This window comes from Neophocaena asiaeorientalis, unplaced genomic scaffold (genome assembly GCF_003031525.2).
Source record: "Neophocaena asiaeorientalis asiaeorientalis breed wild unplaced genomic scaffold, Neophocaena_asiaeorientalis_V1.1 scaffold540, whole genome shotgun sequence".
Taxonomy (NCBI): Eukaryota; Metazoa; Chordata; class Mammalia; order Artiodactyla; family Phocoenidae; genus Neophocaena; species Neophocaena asiaeorientalis.
Genome location: NW_020172141.1, coordinates 3,538,992 through 3,560,194, shown reverse-complemented (window position 1 = coordinate 3,560,194; position 21,203 = coordinate 3,538,992). Strand labels below are relative to the sequence as shown.

The window sequence follows — 21,203 nt, the reverse complement described above, 5'->3', positions numbered from 1 at the left end:
CCCGGGCTGGCGGGCGGCCGCGGAGACGCCGTGTGTGGCCGGGCGAGGGGAGGGGGCCGCCACCCCGCACGTGGGATTAGGGGACACCCCCCGGCCTTGCGTTCAAGTTTGTGCTGTTACAGGAGCGTTGGAGGTGGCTGGTCCACTCCCGTGACTGCATCTGCGCCTCCGAGCTAATTACAGCCCTCACGTGTAGGACCAGAGATTAGTAAGAATCATTTCGTAGTTTCTTCCTATTTTTAAAAAAGTTTCACTTTTAGTTAGATTTTGTAGGCGTTTTTTCCTTTTGAGGGGTTACTGTGGCCCAGGCACTGTGCTAGGCCCTGGGGAAGGGCTGCGAACCGCACAGACGATTTCCTGCCGTGAATCGGAGGGAGAATTGGAGGGTGCCGGCGGTGGGGAGGCAAGATAAGTTAAAGACTGAAGGTAGTTTTCACAGGGCTGTCACAGAGCCAGGGTGGTGTGATAGCAGGTGTCTGCGAATAGGACGCCCTCGGGATTTAGTGTCGGAAAGGACCGCTCCGGGGAGGTGACCTGAGTGGGGAAAACCCGGTGATGGTCTGCACCTGCGCCCCGGCTGAAGGAGGCTGGAGAAAAACACAACGGCACTGACTGTTCCCACTTAGGCGTGTGGCCAGGCACCTCAAGCGAGCCCTTAGGGCCGCCAGGCAGTCGTCACCCTGCCCCCTCCGTAGACCCCTCTCCCTCCCACCTAGGCTCCCTCAGACCTTCAGCGTTTCTTCCTTATCTGCTCTCAGCCCCTAGCCTTGCTGCTCGTTTCACTGAGAAGGTGGAAGCCATCGGTGTCCGCACCGCCTGCCACCTCCAGCTTTCCTTGTAATCTCCTGTTCACTCTGCCTTTGTTTTATGTAACTGCACTGTCTGTGCTGCTTTTTTTTTTTTTTTTTTTTTTTGGGCCCTTTTTAAAAACTTGTTCGAATTTGGGCGGAAAAAGGATTGGTTTTTTTTTTTTTTTTTTTTTTGATATGGGCCGTTTTTAAAGACTTTATCGAATTTGTGCGAAAACAGTATTGCTTCTTTTTTTTTTTTTTTTTTAATGTTTTGGTTTTTTGGTCACGAGGCATGTGGGATCTTAACTCCTTGACCAGGGATCGAACCCACACCCCCTGCACTGGAAGACGAAGTCCCGGTGCTGCCTTCTAAAGTCGAGCCCTCTCCTTGTGCACTGGTTTCCATCCCCTGTTGCCTAAATAAAGTACCCCCAGAGAATTCTAGCCTGTCGCCAAGGTGGAGACCACTGGTCTCATAGATGTGAATCCATTTTACATTTTCTAGCTTCAGCTGTTCCTCCACTCTTCCACCTTCATTTACTATGAGGGCTTTCTCCATACATACTCTGTGTGTTCCCACTTCTGTGCCTGTGAACAGATACCTAGTCAAGGGGCCAGAGGGTGGCCCAGCGGGTGAACTCTCCTGGAAGCCTCCCCACAGCCCGTCCCTCCCTCTGCTCCTGTTTGCGCTCAGGTTACTTCTGGCACTGATCACAGTCTGCCACGTGTCGTAGGTGATTGCTTCTTTGTTTATTAGCTCATGCCTTCAACAAATACTGTAGCACCTGGCCTGGTGCTCGGCTAGACACTAGGATTTATTACAATGCAGGGACGGAACTTGCCCTCCAGTAGCTTGGAGTCTAGGAGGAGTAGACTTGCAGTAAGACTATCCCGAGATAATTGTTCAAGCGGAGATTTGCCCAGGTGCTGTGGGGACGTGGGAGGGGGGATGCCTGGGGATTTCAGGGCAAGTTTCTCAGCCGTTGCAGTATTTGAGCTGAAAGTTGAAAGATGATTTGGCGTTTGCCTGATGGTCTGCTTCATAGGGGATGGGGAAGGGAAGAGCTTCTGGGTAGAGAGAACATGAAGGGCAGAAAGGTGGGAGGGCCCGAAGTGTTTTCCCAGAGCAGGTAGTAACAGCGTTGCTGCAGTGGGAGGGGGCGTTGTTGGGAGGTGGGCACGGGATCAGGTCCTGAGCTGCCGCGAGCTCTGGTTGGCTGTGCCTGAGGGATTTAAGTCTTATCCTGTACAGGGAGGGGCGCCACTGAACAGTTTGGGCAGGGGGTATGCTCTCCATTTAGGGAGATACTCTGGGTAATGAGGGGCTGGAGTAGAGCGGGGGTGAGACCAGAGATGGCGGGTGAGTGGGGAGGGGCTGGCACTGTGAAGGTGTGAAGCATGACTGAGGCTGCAGGTGAGTTGCAGTGAGCTGAGGTGTGAACCACTTAGAGACCTGAGGTCGAGGAGGGAAGGGAAGTAGAGGACAGAAGGGAGATTCAGCATCAGGACTTTAAAACATCTCTTCACGCTGTAAAGGGCACCTGAAGAAGCTTGTATGCTGATGAGAAAGATCCACCAGAAAGACCTGAAGATACAGGAAACTGTAAATAAAGGGGAAGAGTGATGGAACACGCCCCCAAGGAGGCAGGAAGAGAAGGGATTCTGACTACAAGTAGCTGGTTTAGCCTTGGAGAAAAAGGGACAGAGTTGTGAGAAGGGGTCAGGAAAACAGGGCTGCAGTCAGATGATTTTGTGGAGGAGCCAGAGACAGTGAGTTTATCTCGGCAGCCTCAGCCTTCTCTGAGAGCCGCCTGAGGGTGGCTGCATTGAGTTTGCGCTTGGCAGCTTCTTGGGTGGGATGGAGACAGCAGGTGCTTGGGTTGCCACGTGGGGTTTGGCCAGGTGATCAGGGTTGGGGGAGGGAACTGACCTCGCCCCTTCCCTAGGCTGTGAGTTCCAGGTGGCCGTGACCGCATCCTGCCGTCATCTTCCATATTGACTTGTGTGCTGCCTTGCGTGTAGTAGGCATGCAATACGGAGTTTCATTCTGCTTCATGAATATTTGCTTTTCCTATCAGGACAGTAATGATGACATTGAAGATGTTTCACTGTTTGATGCAGAAGAGGAGACAACTAGTAGACCAAAAAAATCCAAAATCAGGTACGATGAAAAGTTACAAGACTCGGGTTAGTGTCTGGTGCTGTTCTGTCCATCGCCTGGTGCCAGCGACGGGGTTCGGGGCAGAGTGGTTGTGATGTGCAGGTGAATATTGTGTATTGCTGCTTTGCTCTTTAGTCTGAGATGAGGTGACATCTCACGTTTTCCCTGGGAATAATTGACATGGCATTTTACTCAATACTGAGTTTTCAAATCTGCAAATCCAATTTTTTGAACACTGGTGTTTTTAATTCTGACTTTTGTACCAAGAATGCACCATTTCTTTAGATAGTTTCTGTAGATATATTACATTTTGATTTATTATGCAGATTTCAGAATTGTCTTTTGTATCAACTAATGTGAGAATATCAAGCCAAATATCTTTCTATTCCAAACTTAGTTATCGCTAAAGAAATTCACTTGATGAAATCAAATTCTACCTGAACCTTGAGAACATCTCTAAGTGAGAGATGCCCGTCACAAAAGACCACATATTATATGATTTTGTTTATGTGAAATGTCCAGAATAGGCAAATCTATAGGGACAAGAAGTACATTAGTGGTTGCCTAGGACCGGAGAGGGGTGGAATTGGGGTCAGTGGGGGGGTGACTGCCCATGGGTATAGGCTTTATGTTTGGGGTCATGAAAAAGTTCTAAAATTGATTGTGTGATAATTGCACAATTCTGTGAATATACCAAAAATCACTGAATTATACCCTTTAAATAGGGGAATTGTGTGGCGTGTGGATTATATCACAACGAAGCTGCTGATAAAACGGCAACTATGCCTGGTGGTCACTTTGTCTTAACGCCTGAAGTGATTTCTGAGGGCCTAGAAATTCTTAGGGCATGATATTTAGACATGTGAAAATAGGAGTCAGTCCTAAGAGTGTAGTTTCCTAATTCCTCTAAGCTTGGTAAAGTTTTTTGTTATATATTTTGTGAAAGTATATAATCAATGAGGTGTTAAAGTCACGTTTACATAGTGTATTTTCTGTGACAGCAGGGCCTAGTCAAATAATGGGACTTATGAAAAAAGAGAGGTAGGCGGTTTGCTTCTTCCTCAAGTCATCTTTTATTTTGGCAAGACTCTGCATGGTTCTGCTTTGGCTGAAACATTTTCATCTACATCTGCAGTACCTGTTGTAAATGTAATTGCATATCTTTTATTATGTTTTGGTTTTCAGACACCCAGTGGCATCATTTTTCCATTTATTCTTTCGAGTCAGTGCAATTATAGTCTATCTGCTCTGTGAATTGTTCAGCAGCAGCTTTATTGCCTGTATGGTGACAATTATCTTGTTGTTGTCATGTGACTTTTGGGCAGTCAAGGTAGGTTTGATTGTTTTTATTTTAAAATCGTATTTATATGATGAGATTGAATGACGTGTAAACAGTAAAAAAAAAAAAAAAAAAAAAATGACACTTAGCATTTCCGATTGGTGTTAATTTATCTTTTTGTTATCTTAGGCCTCACCGGTGTCAAAGTGCCAGTTGTGGCAGATCACGTGTAGGTTTACTGACTTGTCTGTGCTTTACGTTAACCTATGTCAGCTTTAAAGTTAAACAAAAAAGTGACCAGCAGCTACAGACTACACATATTGCTTCTAATCCTCACCACTGGTTTTGCTTCAGGGTCACCTCCGGCTATGCCGCGTATGATTTCTAGATAAGACCCCAGGGTAGTTTGTCCACCATTACAAGTACCGACCATTACAAAGGCTCCTATTTGAGCTTGAGGGCAGTGTTTCTCAGCCAGGGCCAGTTTTGCCCTCCAGGGGGACGTTCGTTTTTCAGTATCTGAAGACATCTTTGGTTGTCACAACTGGGGGTGGGGGAAGTGTGCTATTGGTATCACACGGGTAGAGGCCAGGGATGCTGCTAAATATCTTAAGGTGCACACACGGGGCAGCCCCCCCACATCAGGGAATCATCCGGCCCAAAATGTGGATAGTGCTGAGGCTGAGGGATCCTGTTGTAGGGGATAGAAAAGAGTGTAAGAAATGGTTCAAACTCAGAGGCTGTGGTAGGTAGAGGGATGGATGGATGGAGAGATAGGTATATAGATAGAGGGGCATGTGATAAAGTAACTATGGTAAAATATTAAATGTAGACACTAGGTGATAGGTATATGGGTATTCACTGTAAAACTTGACTTTTCTGTGTGTTTGGAAATTTTCATAATAAAATGGTAGGGGGAAAAATTGAAGGCAAAAAAAAAAGGCAAAAGCTACTTTTGGAATTTGAGGTATGTATATTGATTCAAAAACCAGTAAGATGTTACAGGTCTGCTCATGTCCACCAACGCAGCCATTTTTAGATCTTTTGATTGTTACAGATATCAGAAGTGGTTGGCTTGGTGGTGGCCAGTTTCCGTAGGCCACAAAATGCTGAGAGTAAAGATTACAAAGGTCTGTTTCCTGTAGTCTTTTCTTTTGTACAGTCTTCTTTGCCTTGTATTTCTTTGAATTTCTTCTGTTGCTTTATGCTCTAAAGTGTTTACTGTATCCAGGTCACAGTTTTGTTTTGAGGAACATTTCTTTTTGTTGTTCATGTAATTTCTGCTTAGCCAAATAGAACACCACCTTCAGTCAGTTCTTCCTGGTAATTTCCAAAAATTATATAATTAGATCCTTGTGGGTTTAGAGTTTTAAAAAATGTGGCCAGAGGGAGTTCCCTGGTGGCCTAGTGGTTAGGATTCCAGGCTTTCACTACATAGCCTGGGTTCAGTCCCTGGTCAGGGAACTGAGATACCGGGATGCAAGCCGCAGCATGACCAAATTAAAAAAAAAAAAAAAAAAAAATGTGGCCAGAAAGTATATTTTCTGATAACATTTTTTTTTTTAAAACAAGGGCTTTAAAAATACTCTTTCATCTGTGGCAGAATTACTTACAGATATGCAGACAATTGAGATATGAAATTAAGAAGTCAAGAATGGGGAAATTATTAAATGGACTTGGGGAAGGGGGTGTGCAGGGTTCTGAATGTAGTTAGAACAGCAGTGTGTGGTAGTTGTAAATCTCAAGGCAGTTGTCAAAAGAAGAGATAATTATTAAAAAAATAAGATAAATAAGATAAAGTTATTTAAAAAATGAAAAGAACTTAAATGTTATAACCTATATGGGGCTTTTGTCTTATTTTTTATTTTGAGAAATATAGTAAAAAAAGAATAAATAGTTGTTTTCAAATTTTTATGGTAACTTTTAGTAAAATTTAAAACATTGTGTGTCTTCCACAACATTGGAGAAGACAGGAGCAACTAAAACATCAAGAGAAGGAGAACAAAGCAAGCGTCCAGGAACCTGAAATATCATAGGACAGAGTGCAAGGGGATGGGAGCAGTAGCACATTAGTTACAGCTGTAGATGTAATTTGATTAAACCCTCTTTTTAAAGATAAAAATTAGATTTGGTCAAAAATCAAAGTCTAACCCAAAAGATCTAACTATAATTGTAACGTTAGAAAAAGTAAAAGAAGGCAAAGATAACATAAGACTAATTCAAACAAAAAGAAACTTGACGTTATATTATTATCAGACAAAGCAGAAATGAGAGTAAGACAGCATTCAGTGGAACAAGAAAGGTGAGTTGATGAGTCACAGTGAGGATCATTCACAGAATGACATCACATCAAACTATAGTGAAAAACTACTAGAAACACTAGAGAAGATGGAGGAACACTGTTGTGATAGAAGTCTAACAAACCATTGTCTTTGCAGATCAGAGCAACAAAAAATACATAAGATTTGAAGGATCTGAATGAAATAACAAGGTCACTTTCATAGCAGTATTTGGAACTCTGTATGTAGAGGCATAATACCTTCTTGTTCAGTTCCTGTGGAACATTTACAAAAGCTGACTAAATATCACTATGAAGAAAATCCAAAGAAATTGCCCAAAGCAGCTACATTTTCTAGTCCAGTACAACAGAACTGGAGACTAATAAAAAAAAAATGGTTTTCAAAATTGGGATTTTTAAAAAGAGCCATTCTGTTAAATATCTTGGCGTAAAAAGGAAGTAAAAACTGTAAATATAGATTATTTATACCTTAATGATAATGAACATCTACATTCAAACTGTTGAAATGTGTCTAAAGCTGAATTCAGAGGAAAAACAATAGACAAAAGGCTTTTATTAGAGGTCTAGAAGTTTCGAAAACAAAAATAATAAGCTTGAGAGAAATTCGGAAAATAAACTAATAATGACAAAAACAGAAAGTAAAGAATTGGAAAATGGGAAAATGGAGGAGTTTGAGACTATTCGAAGAGCTGTTATTTGAAAGTGCCACTAAAATAGACCTCTGGCTGTTCTCGGTCTTCTTTGCCAGCTCTTCTCTTTTGCTTAGCCTTTGATTGGTAGCGTTTCTACAAAACGAAGTTTGGTCTCTAAGGCTCCTCCTCTTCTTCTCTTCTGTATTCCTTTCATCATGTTAGGAAAGCTATTAAAGCAGTTTGTTACATTAGTAAGAGGGAAAGAGCTTGGTGCATTTCAAGTACTGAATGAAGGTCAGTGCCTATAACCATAGTCTTCGTTTGGGCTGCTGTACAGAATACCAGAGACTGGGTGGCTTACGAACAATAGGAATTTATTTTTCCAAGTCCTGGAGGCTGGAAATCCAAGGTCAGGGTGCCAGCATGGTCGGCCTCTGGTGAGGGCCCTCCTCCGGTTCCAGAGTGCTGATGTCTCGTTGTATCCTCACATGACTGAGAGCAGAGAGAGGGTGAAAGCTGTCTCTTGACTCTTATGAGGACACTAATCCCATTCACAAAGGCTCCGCCCCCATGGCCTCATCTAATCCTAATCACCTCCCAGAGGCCCCCTCTTGATACCATCACTTGGTGATGGGGTGGGGGCAGAGTTTCAACCCATGGATTTGGGGGGGACACAGTATTCAGTCCATAACCTTTTTTAGAGATACATAGTTATAAACTATATGTATCTGTGGTCAGGATATATAGGAAAAAGTAGGTCCCAGAAGCTAAAGATCAAGGGGTTTAGAAACACATTAGGGAACTGGAGAAAGGACAAGAGTTAGCTAGGGAAAAGAAGGGTAATGTTTATGGGTGTGCTGACCCTGTCACCTCTGCCCCTGTGGGGCCTGCCATGGCATTTTATTTACTTTTGTCCAGGCCTGGTGCGTAGCGGTCTTTAACTGGACATTATGGCGGGAAAGCTGATGATTTCTTGTTTGTGAACTGTTAAACTAAGATAGGATGTTACGGCAGACCTGTAAATAACGCTTTTAAAATGTGTGTGCATACATTAATCTTTACCAGAATGTCACAGGCAGACTAATGGTTGGCCTGCGCTGGTGGAATCATATTGATGAAGATGGAAAAAGCCACTGGGTGTTTGAGTCCAGGAAGGTAAACTGCCTTGGTTTTGTTTTTTGTGGGTTTTTTTGCGCGTCATTCAAAAAATTATGTGTAGGGCTTCCCTGGTGGCGCAGTGGTTGAGAGTCCGCCTGCCGATGCAGGGGACATGGGTTTGTACCCTGGTCCGGGAAGATCCCACATGACGCGGAGCGGCTGGGCCCGTGAGCCATGGCCGCTGAGCCTGCGCGTCCGGAGCCCGTGCTCCGCAACGGGAGAGGCCACAGCAGTGAGAGGCCCGCGTACCAAAAAAAAAAGAAAAAAAATTACATGTAGATACATTTGAGTATTTAAGGGTCAATTACCTAAACACTTCAGATGCATCTACACATAAGGGACCGCCCCAGGTCGCTTGGCATGGTATAGCACAGAACCAGATGATCTTCTAAACTTGCCTTGCGTTTCTCTTTAGTTCCGACTGGAAACAGGGCGTGTCCAGGAAAGAACCCTGAGAGGGCTTGGGCTCAGGGTTTATGCCGCGTGCTTAGCTGCCTACCAGGGGCTGCTGCTGAAGGGTCTCTGTTTGGGGTCCCTGTGTGCCTTGCCTAGTGTAGCTCCCTCCAGTGGCTCCCTCTGTCCTTGCCCCCCGGGTCCTCCTCCATTCGTACTCAGGAGGAAGAAAGAGGAAGTTTGCATCTGGATAGAAAATCTGAGTTAAGCAGAGAGCAGTCAGTTCTTCAGGCTGTGCCTTCAGAAGCCCTAGGGGACCTTGCTCTGTTTTGGGTTAGCCTGCTTATCTGTAGTGGAAATCAGTTTGGGAGCCAGAGGACAAAACTCCTGGAGACAGCACCAATTAAATTGCTTGCCTCTGCTTGTTAGGGCCCCTGACTAGGACTCCTCAGAAAGCAGCATTGTGCTCAGTGAGCCCATAGTCCTTTATATTATAAAATCTACCTTGGAAACCACTCAGCGCCCTTTTAAATTCCTGGGTGTTGCTGAGACATTCTGGTCATTGTCCGGAATCCCTTGACTGCATTTCTTCCTGTGGACCCTGATGGACCTTTTAGTCTCCAGGATGACCATAGCCTTGATTTCCTGAATCCTCACCTAAGAAGGCATCTTTCAAAGCTTGCTTATGAATAATCAGTATAAGTGCAAGAAGGATTGACTAGAAGCCTATCAGAGGCCACCCTTACTGTCTTGGGCGATGACAACTGTCCACTCTGCCCTGAAAATGAAACATTCTCGATTGAAAACAAAGTATGTTAAGACCAGTTACAAAAATTACAGTAGTGGTAGATCTACTGTTTTGCTTGAGGGAGATTGTGGGGCGGGGGGTAGGAGTTCTAACTTGGGATTTGGGTTGTCTGTATTAATTTATTTGAATTTGAGGGTAAGGGGTTTTTCATTAAAAATGTTAAACTTTTTGCTGATAAATACCACAGAACATTGGTTATTAACTTCATGTTCTTTTGTAGGCCTCTCCTCAAGACAGTAAAACTGTTTCAGAGGCTGAATCAAGAATCTTCTGGTTAGGACTCATTGCCTGTCCGGTGCTGTGGGTGATATTTGCCTTTAGTGCCCTCTTCTCCTTCAGAGTGAAGTGGTTGGTGAGTATCAGTGTGGAGCTGTCAGTAACCCGCTAAGGTGGCTGGTGGACAGTCATAATAAGCAGCACCTGTGTTAACATCAGGGACCCCCCCCCCCTTGAATAGGCAGCTTCATCATGTATTTCCCAAGTTTGGTTTCTCAACTCTGCTTTTCTCTAAGTACAGAGAGCAGAGTCCTGTGAAAGACTCCATCTCACGAGTTCTCCAAGTGCTGAGCAGAATTTGATTTAGCCCATCTTGTTCAGTGATTACCACATGTATCACATAATCTTGTTGGTCGGGGATGGTCAGTATACTCCACACGTGCTTAGCTTGGTTTGGAACTAACAGAGTGGTCTTTTCTGAAAATACTGGTTGGTAACCTGTTCTGGTTATCTACTACAACAGTCATTTTATGATCTCTCGCAGTTTCACTGGTTCAGAAGTTTGGGAAGGGCTTGTCTGGAAAGTTCTGGCTTGGGATCTTTTGTACTTGTGGTCAGACAGTGGCTGGGGGCTGCTGAGGCTTCTCCTCTTTATGGGGTCCCATGGCCTCTCAACACGGTCTTTCCACATTGCTGGTTGGGGCTCCATTACAGTCTGGTGGCCTCATGGCAGTTAGACTTGGAGGGTCACAGCTCCAGTTGAGAGTGTTTTAGCTCACAAGCTGTATTACCTTGTACAACTGTATTAGTTTTCTAGGGCTGCCATAACAAAGTATCACGGACTGGGTGGCTTAAACAACAGAAATTTATTTTCTCCCAATTCTGGAGGTCTGTCTCTTTGGCTAGTTGACTGTCTTCTCCCAGTGTCTTCATGTGGTCTTCCCTCTGTACATGTCTGTGTCCTAATCTCCTCTACTTATAAGGGCACCTATCATATTGGATTAGGGCCCACCCTAGTGACCTTATTTTTCCTTAATTCTTTAAAGACCCTGTTTCCAAATACAGTCACATTCTGGGGTCCTGGGATTATATACATTAAACATATACATTTTGGGGGAACAAAGTTCAGCCCATGACAACCACCTAGCCTCAGAAGTAACAGCATCACTTTTGGCACCCGTCCACATTCAGGAGAATGGAAATTAGGCTCTACAGCTTGATGGGGGAGTAAGAAGATTCTAGAAGAGCATGTGGAGATACAATTGCCACCATGTTTGGAAAATATAATCTGTCACTTAGCTCAAACTGTGTGTCTTATTCTTTTAATAATTGATTTTATCTCACTTAATACATATTGGTATCAGATGTATTTTGGCCTTAATTGTGTTTTTTTCCCCTGTTTTTAATATTTCCTTGTCTAGTTCGCTGTATAGGTTCTCTTTTCCTTTGTGCATACACGTACATAAATACTTTCCCTTTTGAGATTTGGAAGGTTTATTTTCTGTTTTTAGTTTTTCTAGTAGTTATCTGTATCACATAACCCTCTTTCATGTATTTCATGTATCATACCCTCTTTCATGAATTAAGAAATGTATTTAATGTCTTGATTTCCTGCTGTGAAAGATGTAAAGTTAACATTCATGCCTTCTCCCACCTTTCCTCCCTCCTTCCACTTCTGGATTTTTGTTGGTTGTAGTCTTACTTTAGTTATTTTAAGTAATATACTTATTCCTGTTTATTGACTTAGAGACTGTTTAGAAAGGGAATGAAATAAACACTCTTATATTCCCTCCTTTGTTTCTTCCCTTTCTATGCCTGAGCTTTGTTTGTTCCAGTATTATTTTTGTTGTCAAGGTTTATAACAATTACCTTTCGAAACGATATTTGTTACTGGTTGTTCAGTCTTTGATCTACTTTTAAATAAATTGATTCAGTCCTTTTATTGCAGCTTCTCCTTTACCTCTTGGTTGGCTGAATTTCATTGTTGGGTGATTTTTTTCAAAAAACTTGTGGGTGTTATTTTCCTTTGGCTCTGTCATGTTTAAGAATATGAGCCTGTTGACTTTATTCTTGAATAAACTTTTCTTTTTTCTTTCTGAATAAACTCTTTATGCTTGAATAAATTCTTTATTTCTTCATTCTTGAAAAAAGATTCTTTATTCTTGAATAAAGAATCGGCTAAGTTAATATTCTTGGGTCACAACTTTTTTCTCTCACCATTTAGAAGGCATTACTTCCTCATTTTCTAATATTGAATATTGTAGAGAAATCTGAGGCCTGGCTTACTTAACCTCCATGTAAGGGAGTGAATTATTTTTCTCCCTGGACAAATAGTTTTTGTTAATCATTCTTGAAGTTTTAAAATAGCATACAGAACCAGATGGTCTTTGTGTTTATCTTTGTGTATTGCTTTTTCTGGAAACTGTGCCCCTCTAGTATGCAGGCACAGGTTTTGCTTTGAATCAGGGAAATTATCTTCTGTTGTCTTCACATGTATTTACGTTCTGTGTTTTTGGGGTCTCTGATTCTGAGGTACCAGTTCCCTGTGTGTCGGATCATTTTCATCTCTTCTCATCCACCATCTTAAATGCTTTCGTCTCATCTTTTCCTTTCTGGTTATTCACTCAGCACATCTTTGTAAGAGTCTGCCGTACACCAGAGCTGTCTTGGGCGCTGGGGATGTGATTAAGGGCCCGATAAACAAGATGACTGCTCCCATCGCACCGCTTTCTAGTGGAGCAGAGTGTAGACAGACAGTAAATAAGGGTTGTTAGAAAGGTGACCCACAGTAACGGAGTGGAGAGTGCCAGGGAGAGCAGAGTGGGCTGCTTTAGCAAGGGCTTCTCTGCGTTTCCTGAGCTCTGCCAGCTCCGTTTTCAACTCCTTCTGGTGTCTTGTCTTACCTTCATTCTCTTTGAATTCTTGTCTTTAGGTTCTTCTGTAGGGTGATGTATGCTTCAGGAATGCTTTTATTTTGGTGGACTCTATTTCTTTTTAGAATCGATTCTTCGTCTGCTTTTTGCATACTGTGTTTCTTTCTTCTTTTTGTTTTTTGCTGTGGTCCTGCGTAGCTGCCTTTCCCTGTTCCCCTCCCCATTTTGCTCCTGTTCGCAGTGGCGGCTCTGTCCAGACCTTCTCTTGATGTTGGTTTCGTGTGGGTGAGTTCTCCTTGCCTGCCTGCCTTGTTGTCTGAGACATCTGGGCTCTGCTGTGAGCTGCCTGAAGGCGCAGGTGTGAGGAGGGGACCGCAGCCCTGCCGCCGGCTGCCTCGGCTGGCTTGCTCGGGTTCCTTCCCTTACATAGTGGAGTTCTTGTTGCTCTGTCGTGGTTCTGCCCTCCTGCTTTAGATCGTTTGTGAGCCCTTGGAGCCTTCACCTCTCTCTGGGGAGGCAGCCCAGTCTTTCTCTGGCAGTGTTTCCCCTTCCCTAAAGCAGAGCAGGGAGGGGGGGGGTGAAAGGTGGTTTGGGCTCCTGTTTTAAGACCACAGGGCGGGAAGGGGGCATCCTGTCCCTCAAGCTTCCCCACCCACTGTTCTCTGTGGTGATGGGCTTGATGACCGTTGGTCCTCCTGCCTACTCAGACCATTTGCTTATTCTAGAACAGGGCTTGGCCAACTGGCCTGCAGGCCAAATCTGGCCTTACGCCTGTTTTTGTAAATTTGTGTTGGAACACAGCCTTGCCTGTTTGTTTACATATTGCCTGTGGCTGCTCTGGGGCTAGAATGTCAGAGTTGAGTATTTGCAAGAGACCATATGGCCTGCAGAGCCTAAAATATTATCTGGCCCTTTACAGAAAAGCTTTGTAGAATATTTAACCGTGGGATCCCCTCATGTTGTTCTAATTAACTTTTCTTTAATAATATTTAAATAGTAGGCTTGCGTTTCTTTTTCTCAGTCCTTAGCGGTCTTAGTGGGGTCACCTATAGGATTGTGGCCACAAGGAAGAAACAACTCTGCTGAAGTGCATTTCTTCCTAGTGCTGTGTCCCCCTCTGCGCCCTTCCCCCATCTCCTTGTCACAGAAGGCAAACCCCTGTTGCTTGCTACTTTGAGGCACTGGTTTGCTTTCTTAGAAGCCAGTTGTTGCCCACACAGTAGCATAGAGCAGAGACTCAGCTCTGTGTGCTTTCAGTGTGTTGAACTTGATCTATCTCTTGACCATTCTTAAGGAAACAGTTAACATTTGAGCCCCGTCTGAGTCTCATTTACTTTTTTTATATCTTTACTCACAGAACCATGGAAAATATTAGAGAATGAATGATCCCCCTGCTGCATCCCCGGGGCTGGCACAGAGCATGTGTGTTGATGGGTGCTTGTTGGGTGGTGTAGAGCGCATATTGGACGGGTCTGCTCTGGGAGGGAGGGAGCACGGGAGTCTCACGGCCACAGCCCCCCTTCACAGAGCTTCCACTTCCTGCTCTTTCCCGAGACAGTCTCCGCGTTTTGTTTATGGCAGAGAGACGGTCAGTCAGTGTCAAGCCCGTAACTGTTGGTTATTCCCCTCTCCCAGGCGGTGGTTATCATGGGTGTGGTGCTGCAAGGGGCCAACTTGTATGGCTACATCAGGTGCAAAGTGGGCAGCAGGAAGAATTTAACCAGCATGGCTACGTCGTACCTTGGAAAGCAGTTTTTAAGACAAGTAAGTGTTTTCTGGATGTCAGGGTAATTTGGATGTGGTCAGTGACTAATGCAATGAAGATTTCTAACTCTTGCAGAGTTTAATTTCTATGAAGTACTTTAAAAAAAGTATTTTAAAGGGACATACTTATTTAAGTACGACATGATGATGATAAAGTTGTTTTAATTTCTCTTTGGAGGCTTTTAGGGCATTCCAGAAATGTATTGTTGATATCCTGAAATTATTTTAAAACCAGAGGGATAAATGTTCATTGATAATAACTTCTTTTTTTTAATTAGGTGAAGTTCAGTTGCTTTCCATTACTTCCGGTGGCTCTAAATGAACAGTTTTGAAGAATGTATCAATATATTGTATGGTTTTAGGCTTTATAGTAAGAACAAGTTAGAAACATAATAAGACCGTATCGTTAAAGATTGTTTTAAAGTACTCAGTTTGTTTTTGAAGAATGTATAGGTTTTACTATAGTTCCCCGATATGAAGATTTAAATCGTAGTTTTCCACGGGGTAAGTGGTATTCATAGGTAAATAGTAATTGGTAAAACCTTTGGGAAATTGATTAGGTCTTTGTATGAGTGATGTCTCGTGTTTGTGTTCATGCAGTTGGTTGGGCAGGTAACGTTATACAGGACACTTACGGGTTCTCAACCTTGGACATGCATCAGAATCTCCTGGAGGGCTAGAGCACAGATTGTGGGGTCCTACCCCCAAAGTTTCTTATTTAGTTGCCCTGGGACCGGGTCTCATAGGTCGCACGTTTGCAGGTTCCCAGGTGGTACTGATGTTGCTGGTTCAAGGATTACATTTGTGACTAAAGCCCTGAGAGGCTAAGTGACTTCTCAGGAACATACAGAAACAAAGTGGTGCAAAGCTAGGGCTTAACCCAGCTCTCTTGAAATCCAGTGCCGTTTCCTGTACAGTTTCTCTTATATAAAAGTTAAGAAGTAGGGAAAATGAGGATTCTTGTAGAGACATGACTCTCCTCCTGAGGGTTTTTGCAGAGTCCCAGTATACCTTTGCGGGGTAAGGTCCACCTCATGGTAATTGTCAAGTGTGTGCTTAATAGGTTTTTTTTCCCTTACGATTACCAGCATTCAGGTGAAATTGAACCTTGAGCTGACATACATGGACAGGGTCAGTAGACTTACATGGCACTCGGTGATGCTCTGCTCAAATGCGAGTGACTTGCTGGACATCTGGGTGGACCCATTGCTGTACTTCTTTAGCGTGACAGTAATTTTTAATGTAATTGGGCCATGGGATGCCAGGTAATGTAGTAGCTGGCTGTGCTGGCAATTACAAAATGTTTTCCTAGTGCTTTAAATCTGGTATGTTAAGTAAAATAGCTTTGAGTGTTAAGGAGTTGTTTCTCTTTTGCAAGTGAAATAGCTTTTAGTGTTAAGGAGTTGTTTCTCTTTTGCAGACCACTGGAGACGATCAGACCTCCTGAAGAGAGTGAGGGAGTTTCCATTGGGAACAACTGAAGGGGATCTTGACTCTGAACCTTTAGAACTCAGTACCTATTGCAAAGAGGAGTGTTGGGTTTGTTTTTCCATTTTAAAGTTTACTTTAAAAAAAAAAGGAAAAGTAGTTTTCATATTAAGTTTTTACTTTCTAGCATATGGGGCTTGAAGGTGTGGTGTAGCTAGAAACATTGTTAACATTTGGTTCATGGTGTACATATGTGTATGCACATAGTCGTGTAAGATCCATGTGTCTTAAATTAACAAAAGTGTTTGTGTTCATGCCCATATGGAATGGAGACCTTTGCATTTTGATCCACAGAACAAGAAGGATGTTCCTAGTCTATCTCAAAACTCTCTGTGTTTACATACTATTTCTGTAGATTATTTTAGGTTTTGCTTCCATGGTAAGAGTGAGCACTTTGGCTTATATATAGAGTTAGAAATAATTGTTAATTTTACACTTAATATATACTTCATGATGAAACTTCTTATCCTAGGCGTTTACAGGCAGGTAAAAACCAAATTTGGGCTATTGGTGTTAACTAGTTTCTAAAATTTTGTTTATTTTTATTTGTAATGAGTCACGTACTTAAGGCCCAGTTAATATAAAAGGAATTTTCATAGTTTATGTTCATGGGATACGTAGGCATTGCTGCTGTTCTATTTATTTTTGGGGAAAGATAGCCAGATTTTACTTTGGAACCTTCCAGAAGCTCTTCAGTGGTCCTTGGCCTAATGAAATCTATCTTTTACCACTAAAAGAGTATTATTCTTATGTCATAGTGAGAATAATCATTTCAATACTTGGCATTGTAAATGCCTAAAAGACGTTTTATTTTACGAATCTATTTTTTTCTTGCTATAATGGGGATATTGTAAATCACGTATTTGTATTAATGGTATTTCTTAAAACAATGTATGTAACAATCCGCAAACTATTGTAGGCATCTGTAAATTCTGTTGTAGGTACTGTAAATTTTCTTTTAATTGGCAGATAGATTATTTTGTGATTGTATTTATACATTGTTAAAAATGTTTTGAAGATGTTTTGTTTAATTGAATGTATCTTATTGGTGTGATAGCTTTGAAGGTGCATAACTTTATATTTGTATAAAACTCTACCGCTTACAAAGCACTTTGACACTCGTAATCTCATTTGATCCTCACGACAAGCCTGTTATGTGTGATGCCGGTTTATAGGTGACGAAACAGGACTTCAGGTTATTGACTGACTTGCCCAAGGAGACACTGATTACAGGAAGACCCATCAGGACATATTACTGATTTTAGAGGAAATATTTGTCTCTAAATGTCCTTTCCTTTCGTACGAATCGTTAATTTACTAAGTCATTAATTTGGTAAGTGCTTGTTTCCCATTTTATTTATACTTGTCTGGTGAGGAAAGTGGATGCTGCATAAATGTTTTTATTTAACCTGAAAGATCTGGTGTCAGTCTGTAGAGCTGAGAGTCTCATGGGGGGGTTGCTCTTGAGGTTACTATTGTTATTTCAGGCTACAATCCTAAACCAAATATGAATTGAATTTTGGAATATGTACGTGGCAAGACCTACTGTTTATCCCCCAATATTCATTTTTCCCTTCTATTCATTTCCCACTTACTAGCCAGGACATGGCAACAAAGACAGTTTTTCCCAGATTTTCTTGCTGCACCTTGGCTACGCTTCCAGGAAGTATTCTTAGAAGGTCGGCATGCGCGTCCCCTCCCCTTTTCACCCCTCTTAGCTGAAATGTAGACGGAATAGATGGCGCTTGAACAGCTGTCGTGGACGATGGGGTGGAAGCCTTATTTTTGAGAACAGCAGAGGAATAAGGTAGAGGTTGAGTTCCCTCTGATGGGGCCAGCAGCCCTGAACTGCCAGTCTGAATTTTTAAGCGAGAAACAAACTTCTGTCTTGTTTATTGCTTTGGTTTTTCTGTTACTACAGCCTAAGTGAATTCTTATCAATACAGTGTATTTTCAGCAAGCCCCACAATTGTTTCCATTAGTATAGTATTTGAGATGTAATAGTTCATCAAATACATATTTGCTCTTTTCTGTGAGTTAATTAAGCTAATATTATAGATTCTAACAAGTCCAGCTGTTCCAGATGCTGTTGCTGCGTAAAAATTCACCCCAAAACTTAGCAGTGTAAAACAGTCATTTTCTTATGCTTACACAAGCTGTGGGTCAGGAATTTGGGTGGAGCTCAGTGGGGACAGCTCTCCTCTGCTGCCCAGTCTGGGGCTTGGCTGAGAGATTTGAAGGCTGGGTTTTGCACATTGGCCAGGAGGCAGGAGACATCTGGGGGCATCTTCACGGGTCTGGAGATTGATGGTGGCTGTCAGCTGAACCTCAGCCAGGTTGCTGGTTGGAACACCCACATTTGTGACCTCTGGGTCGTCTCTCTGGAGGCTCATCTGGGCTTCTTCACAGCCTGGCAGCTGGGGTCTAAGACAGGCTTCCCCAGGGAGCCAGAGAAGTGTGTGACGTTTTTATGACTAGTCTCGGGGTTCACATAGTGTCACTTCTGCCATACTCTGGTTGAAGCAGCCACTAAGGTCCCCCTGAGTTCATGGGGAGGGGACAAAGCAGCCATCTTTGGAAAGTAAAATCTGCCACACATAATCGTTTCAAGACGGGAAAACTGCTTGAAGAGACCGAGGGTAGCAGGTGTTGCTTTCTTTTTTATCTTCCCTGGTCAGCCTTGAGCACAGGTAAACTGACTGAATGGTGCAATTAAAATGAAAGTAACATTGCATTCTGGAGCCCCCAGTGTGCCTGTTGTTTGGCCCACAACTCTGAAACATAGGCAAGGGTGTGTATGGTTGTGTGGAGGTGATGGCACAGTAAGTCCACCATGGTGTCAGTACTGTGGTCCTTTAAATTTGTAAAACTCTTCAGAGCTCATTCAGAGTTCTTTTATGTCTATTACCTTATTTGATTTTCCCCCGTAACCTCTAGAAGGAGGAGAGATCATGAACAACCTCATGTTACAGATGAACAGCTAAGACAGAGAAAAGTAAAATAATTTACTGACGCTTGCAGGTAGTAGAGACAGTGATGCTCCCCCAGTATTCCCTTTGTTCTCCTGTACTTCCCACCAGCTCCCTAATTAACTGAAGCTATGAGATCAGTTATGGCCTGTGTGATGTGAGTGAAGGTGACCTGCATCGCTTTTGGGTGAGGAAGGTGAAACTGATGTGAGAGTCTCTAATCTTTCTTCCCTTCTGTGGCAGCCAGTGGTGCTCGAGATGGTGCCTCGGCCAGCTGGGTCCCTGGGTGGCTTGTAGAGCAGAATCCCCCACCTGCTCCTGTTGGACGAATGGCGTAAGTGAGCAATAAACTTTTGGTGTGTGAAGTCACTTGATTTCCTGGTTAATTTGTTTCCATAACATAACACAACGTAATAGCCTCTTCTGACGAATATAGGTGCACACCTGACAAGTAATACTCAGAAAACTTTTGAGTCCTAATTCAGTAATTTCTCCACTGTTCCATGCTGTTTACTTTTGCAAGGAAAGAAATTGGAATCTGGTCCCTTAGTGCAGCATCACCAATTCTAATCAGAACAGACAGGTGAAGTTGACCAGGTGAAAATTCAACTAGGAGAGTCCACCTGCATCTAAAGGGACAGGAGCTTCTCATTTCCAGCCACTTGTTGCCACTCAGGAATGTGGTTCCTGTGTTGCTAGGGTTTTCAGTTTTTTAAGAGGAATGGAAAATCTGGATGTTTATATGAAATCTGATCTTTTAATGTTTGTAAATTAAATTTTAAAAGAAAAAAAACGTGAAGTCAAACTGAGTATGTTTGCAGGTCAGGTTCAGCTGTGCTAACTTTTGTGGCATTGCAGTGATGTTCAAACTAGTAGAGCTCTTTCTTCTAAGTCTTGTGTCAAAGCTGAATATCTGTAATGAGCAAAACAGAGCTGCTCTAGAGGAAACAGGTTTGGAGGTTCTGGAATCACCTGCTCAGCCCTAACTACCATTTTCCAAGGAGCCCCCGAGCTGCTGTTTGCTGCACACCACTGCTGGGAAGGTGAAACCAAAGTCTGCCTGGTTTTGAGGAACACGTTCTCAAATCACATGTCACATATGTTTTTCAATTAAAAGTAAAGTTGAAATAATATCAAATTCTTGTGAGAAGCAGGAAGCATTCCTTAAAACCTTAATATTGTTATTCTAAAAGGAAAAGAGCAATCCTCCCTTCCTGAAGAAGTTAAATTTAGTGCCAAGAAAAAATGTAGTCTTATATATCACTTTTCCCCACTACAATGAATTACAAAATAATAATTAAAGCAGTCATGGTCAGAAAACCGAAGGGCTACAAAGAAATGCACGTCTTATCCCACTCTCAGTTCTGCTCCCCAGAAGCAAACATCTGCAGCTGCTGCAGGTTTTGTATTTGGGGTATTTACTTCCGTACTAAATAAAATGCTTATTGTTTGTGCAGTGTTTCTTGACTTATCAACTTGCTATAATAGCTGTTGGCTTCCTGCTAAGAAAAATGAAGATTTAACTCAAACCCCTCCCCCTCATATAGTTTGAGCACTTTTTTCCCCCCCACTTGGTTGTAACATTAAAGGCTTAACATAAACCTCCATCTCTTATTCCTTAAGTTATCTGATGTTTAACTGTTTTCTCTATTAGTAATTTGTTCAACTGCAAGTAACAGGAAATTCCACAAATAATAGTGGCTTGAACAAAAAAAGGGTATGTGTGTTTCTCTACAAAGGAAGTCTAAAAGTGGGCACCTGCTGGTGTTGATGCGGTTACTAAACAGTTCCTCAGAAAGCTGGTTTTTGTCCCCATGCTCATTGCCTCAGGGTCACAAGATGACTGTCACAGCTGAGGATGACTCCTCTGTTTATAAGCAAGGAAGGAGAGTGGAGGTCCCCGTCCTATCTGTTCCCTTTTAGCAGAAAAGCAAAAGCTTTCTCAGAAACCACCGTAGACTTTTGCTTCTGCTTGCTTACGTCTCATTGGCCAAAGCGGTGTCACCCAGGTGTACGGAAGTCTGGAAAAGCAGGTATGAAGGTGGGCACGTGGCTGCCTTGAGTCAAAGTGAGTTTTTGTTAGGGGAGAAAGGAGAAAGGGACGTTGGGTAGGAAACTGTCAGCGCCAACCGCGTACTTCTCATGGGGCTTTATGTAGAGGGCACCGGCTGCTGCTGTGGCTGGTGCTGTCGGCACCGTTTCTACAGTAAAATAGCCTTGGATCTGGACGGCCTTTTTAAAGCCAACTTTTGATGCAAAGCCATTGAAGCACCGTTTGGTGAAATAGTTCTGTGAGGGCGTAGGCTGCTGTACTCTTATGTATATATTCTTACTTTAATGTGATTTGGGGGTTGGATTTAGGATATTTAGAG

At 42.9% G+C, this 21,203-nt stretch overlaps 2 protein-coding genes across 7 annotated transcripts in view; both read left to right on the top strand.

Moving 5' to 3' along the window:
• Nucleotides 1–16: 16 nt before the first annotated feature.
• On the top strand, nucleotides 17–17,270 carry TVP23C (trans-golgi network vesicle protein 23 homolog C). Of its 6 annotated transcripts, none has more exons than XM_024752956.1 (7): nucleotides 17–208; nucleotides 2,870–2,952; nucleotides 4,138–4,282; nucleotides 8,228–8,317; nucleotides 9,742–9,873; nucleotides 14,246–14,374; nucleotides 15,795–16,972. In XM_024752956.1, exons 3-7 carry the CDS (start codon nucleotides 4,235–4,237, stop codon nucleotides 15,819–15,821), a joined length of 426 nt encoding a protein of 141 aa, XP_024608724.1. In that variant the 5' UTR covers nucleotides 17–208; nucleotides 2,870–2,952; nucleotides 4,138–4,234; the 3' UTR covers nucleotides 15,822–16,972. The 6 variants fall into 6 exon arrangements, 5 of the variants coding, with proteins under 5 accessions (XP_024608724.1, XP_024608752.1, XP_024608732.1 ...); XM_024752964.1 differs by lacking the exon at nucleotides 17–208 and adding an exon at nucleotides 1,081–1,525; XM_024752974.1 differs by lacking the exon at nucleotides 17–208 and adding an exon at nucleotides 2,187–2,205.
• A 143-nt stretch (nucleotides 17,271–17,413) lies between these two features.
• The window catches only part of CDRT4 (CMT1A duplicated region transcript 4), an 85,098-nt gene continuing 81,308 nt past the window's right edge, over nucleotides 17,414–21,203 (top strand). Inside the window, exon 1 of the mRNA XM_024752657.1 lies at nucleotides 17,414–19,165. The gene's annotated coding sequence lies outside the window, so the exon portion shown is untranslated. The remainder of the gene's footprint in view (nucleotides 19,166–21,203) is intronic.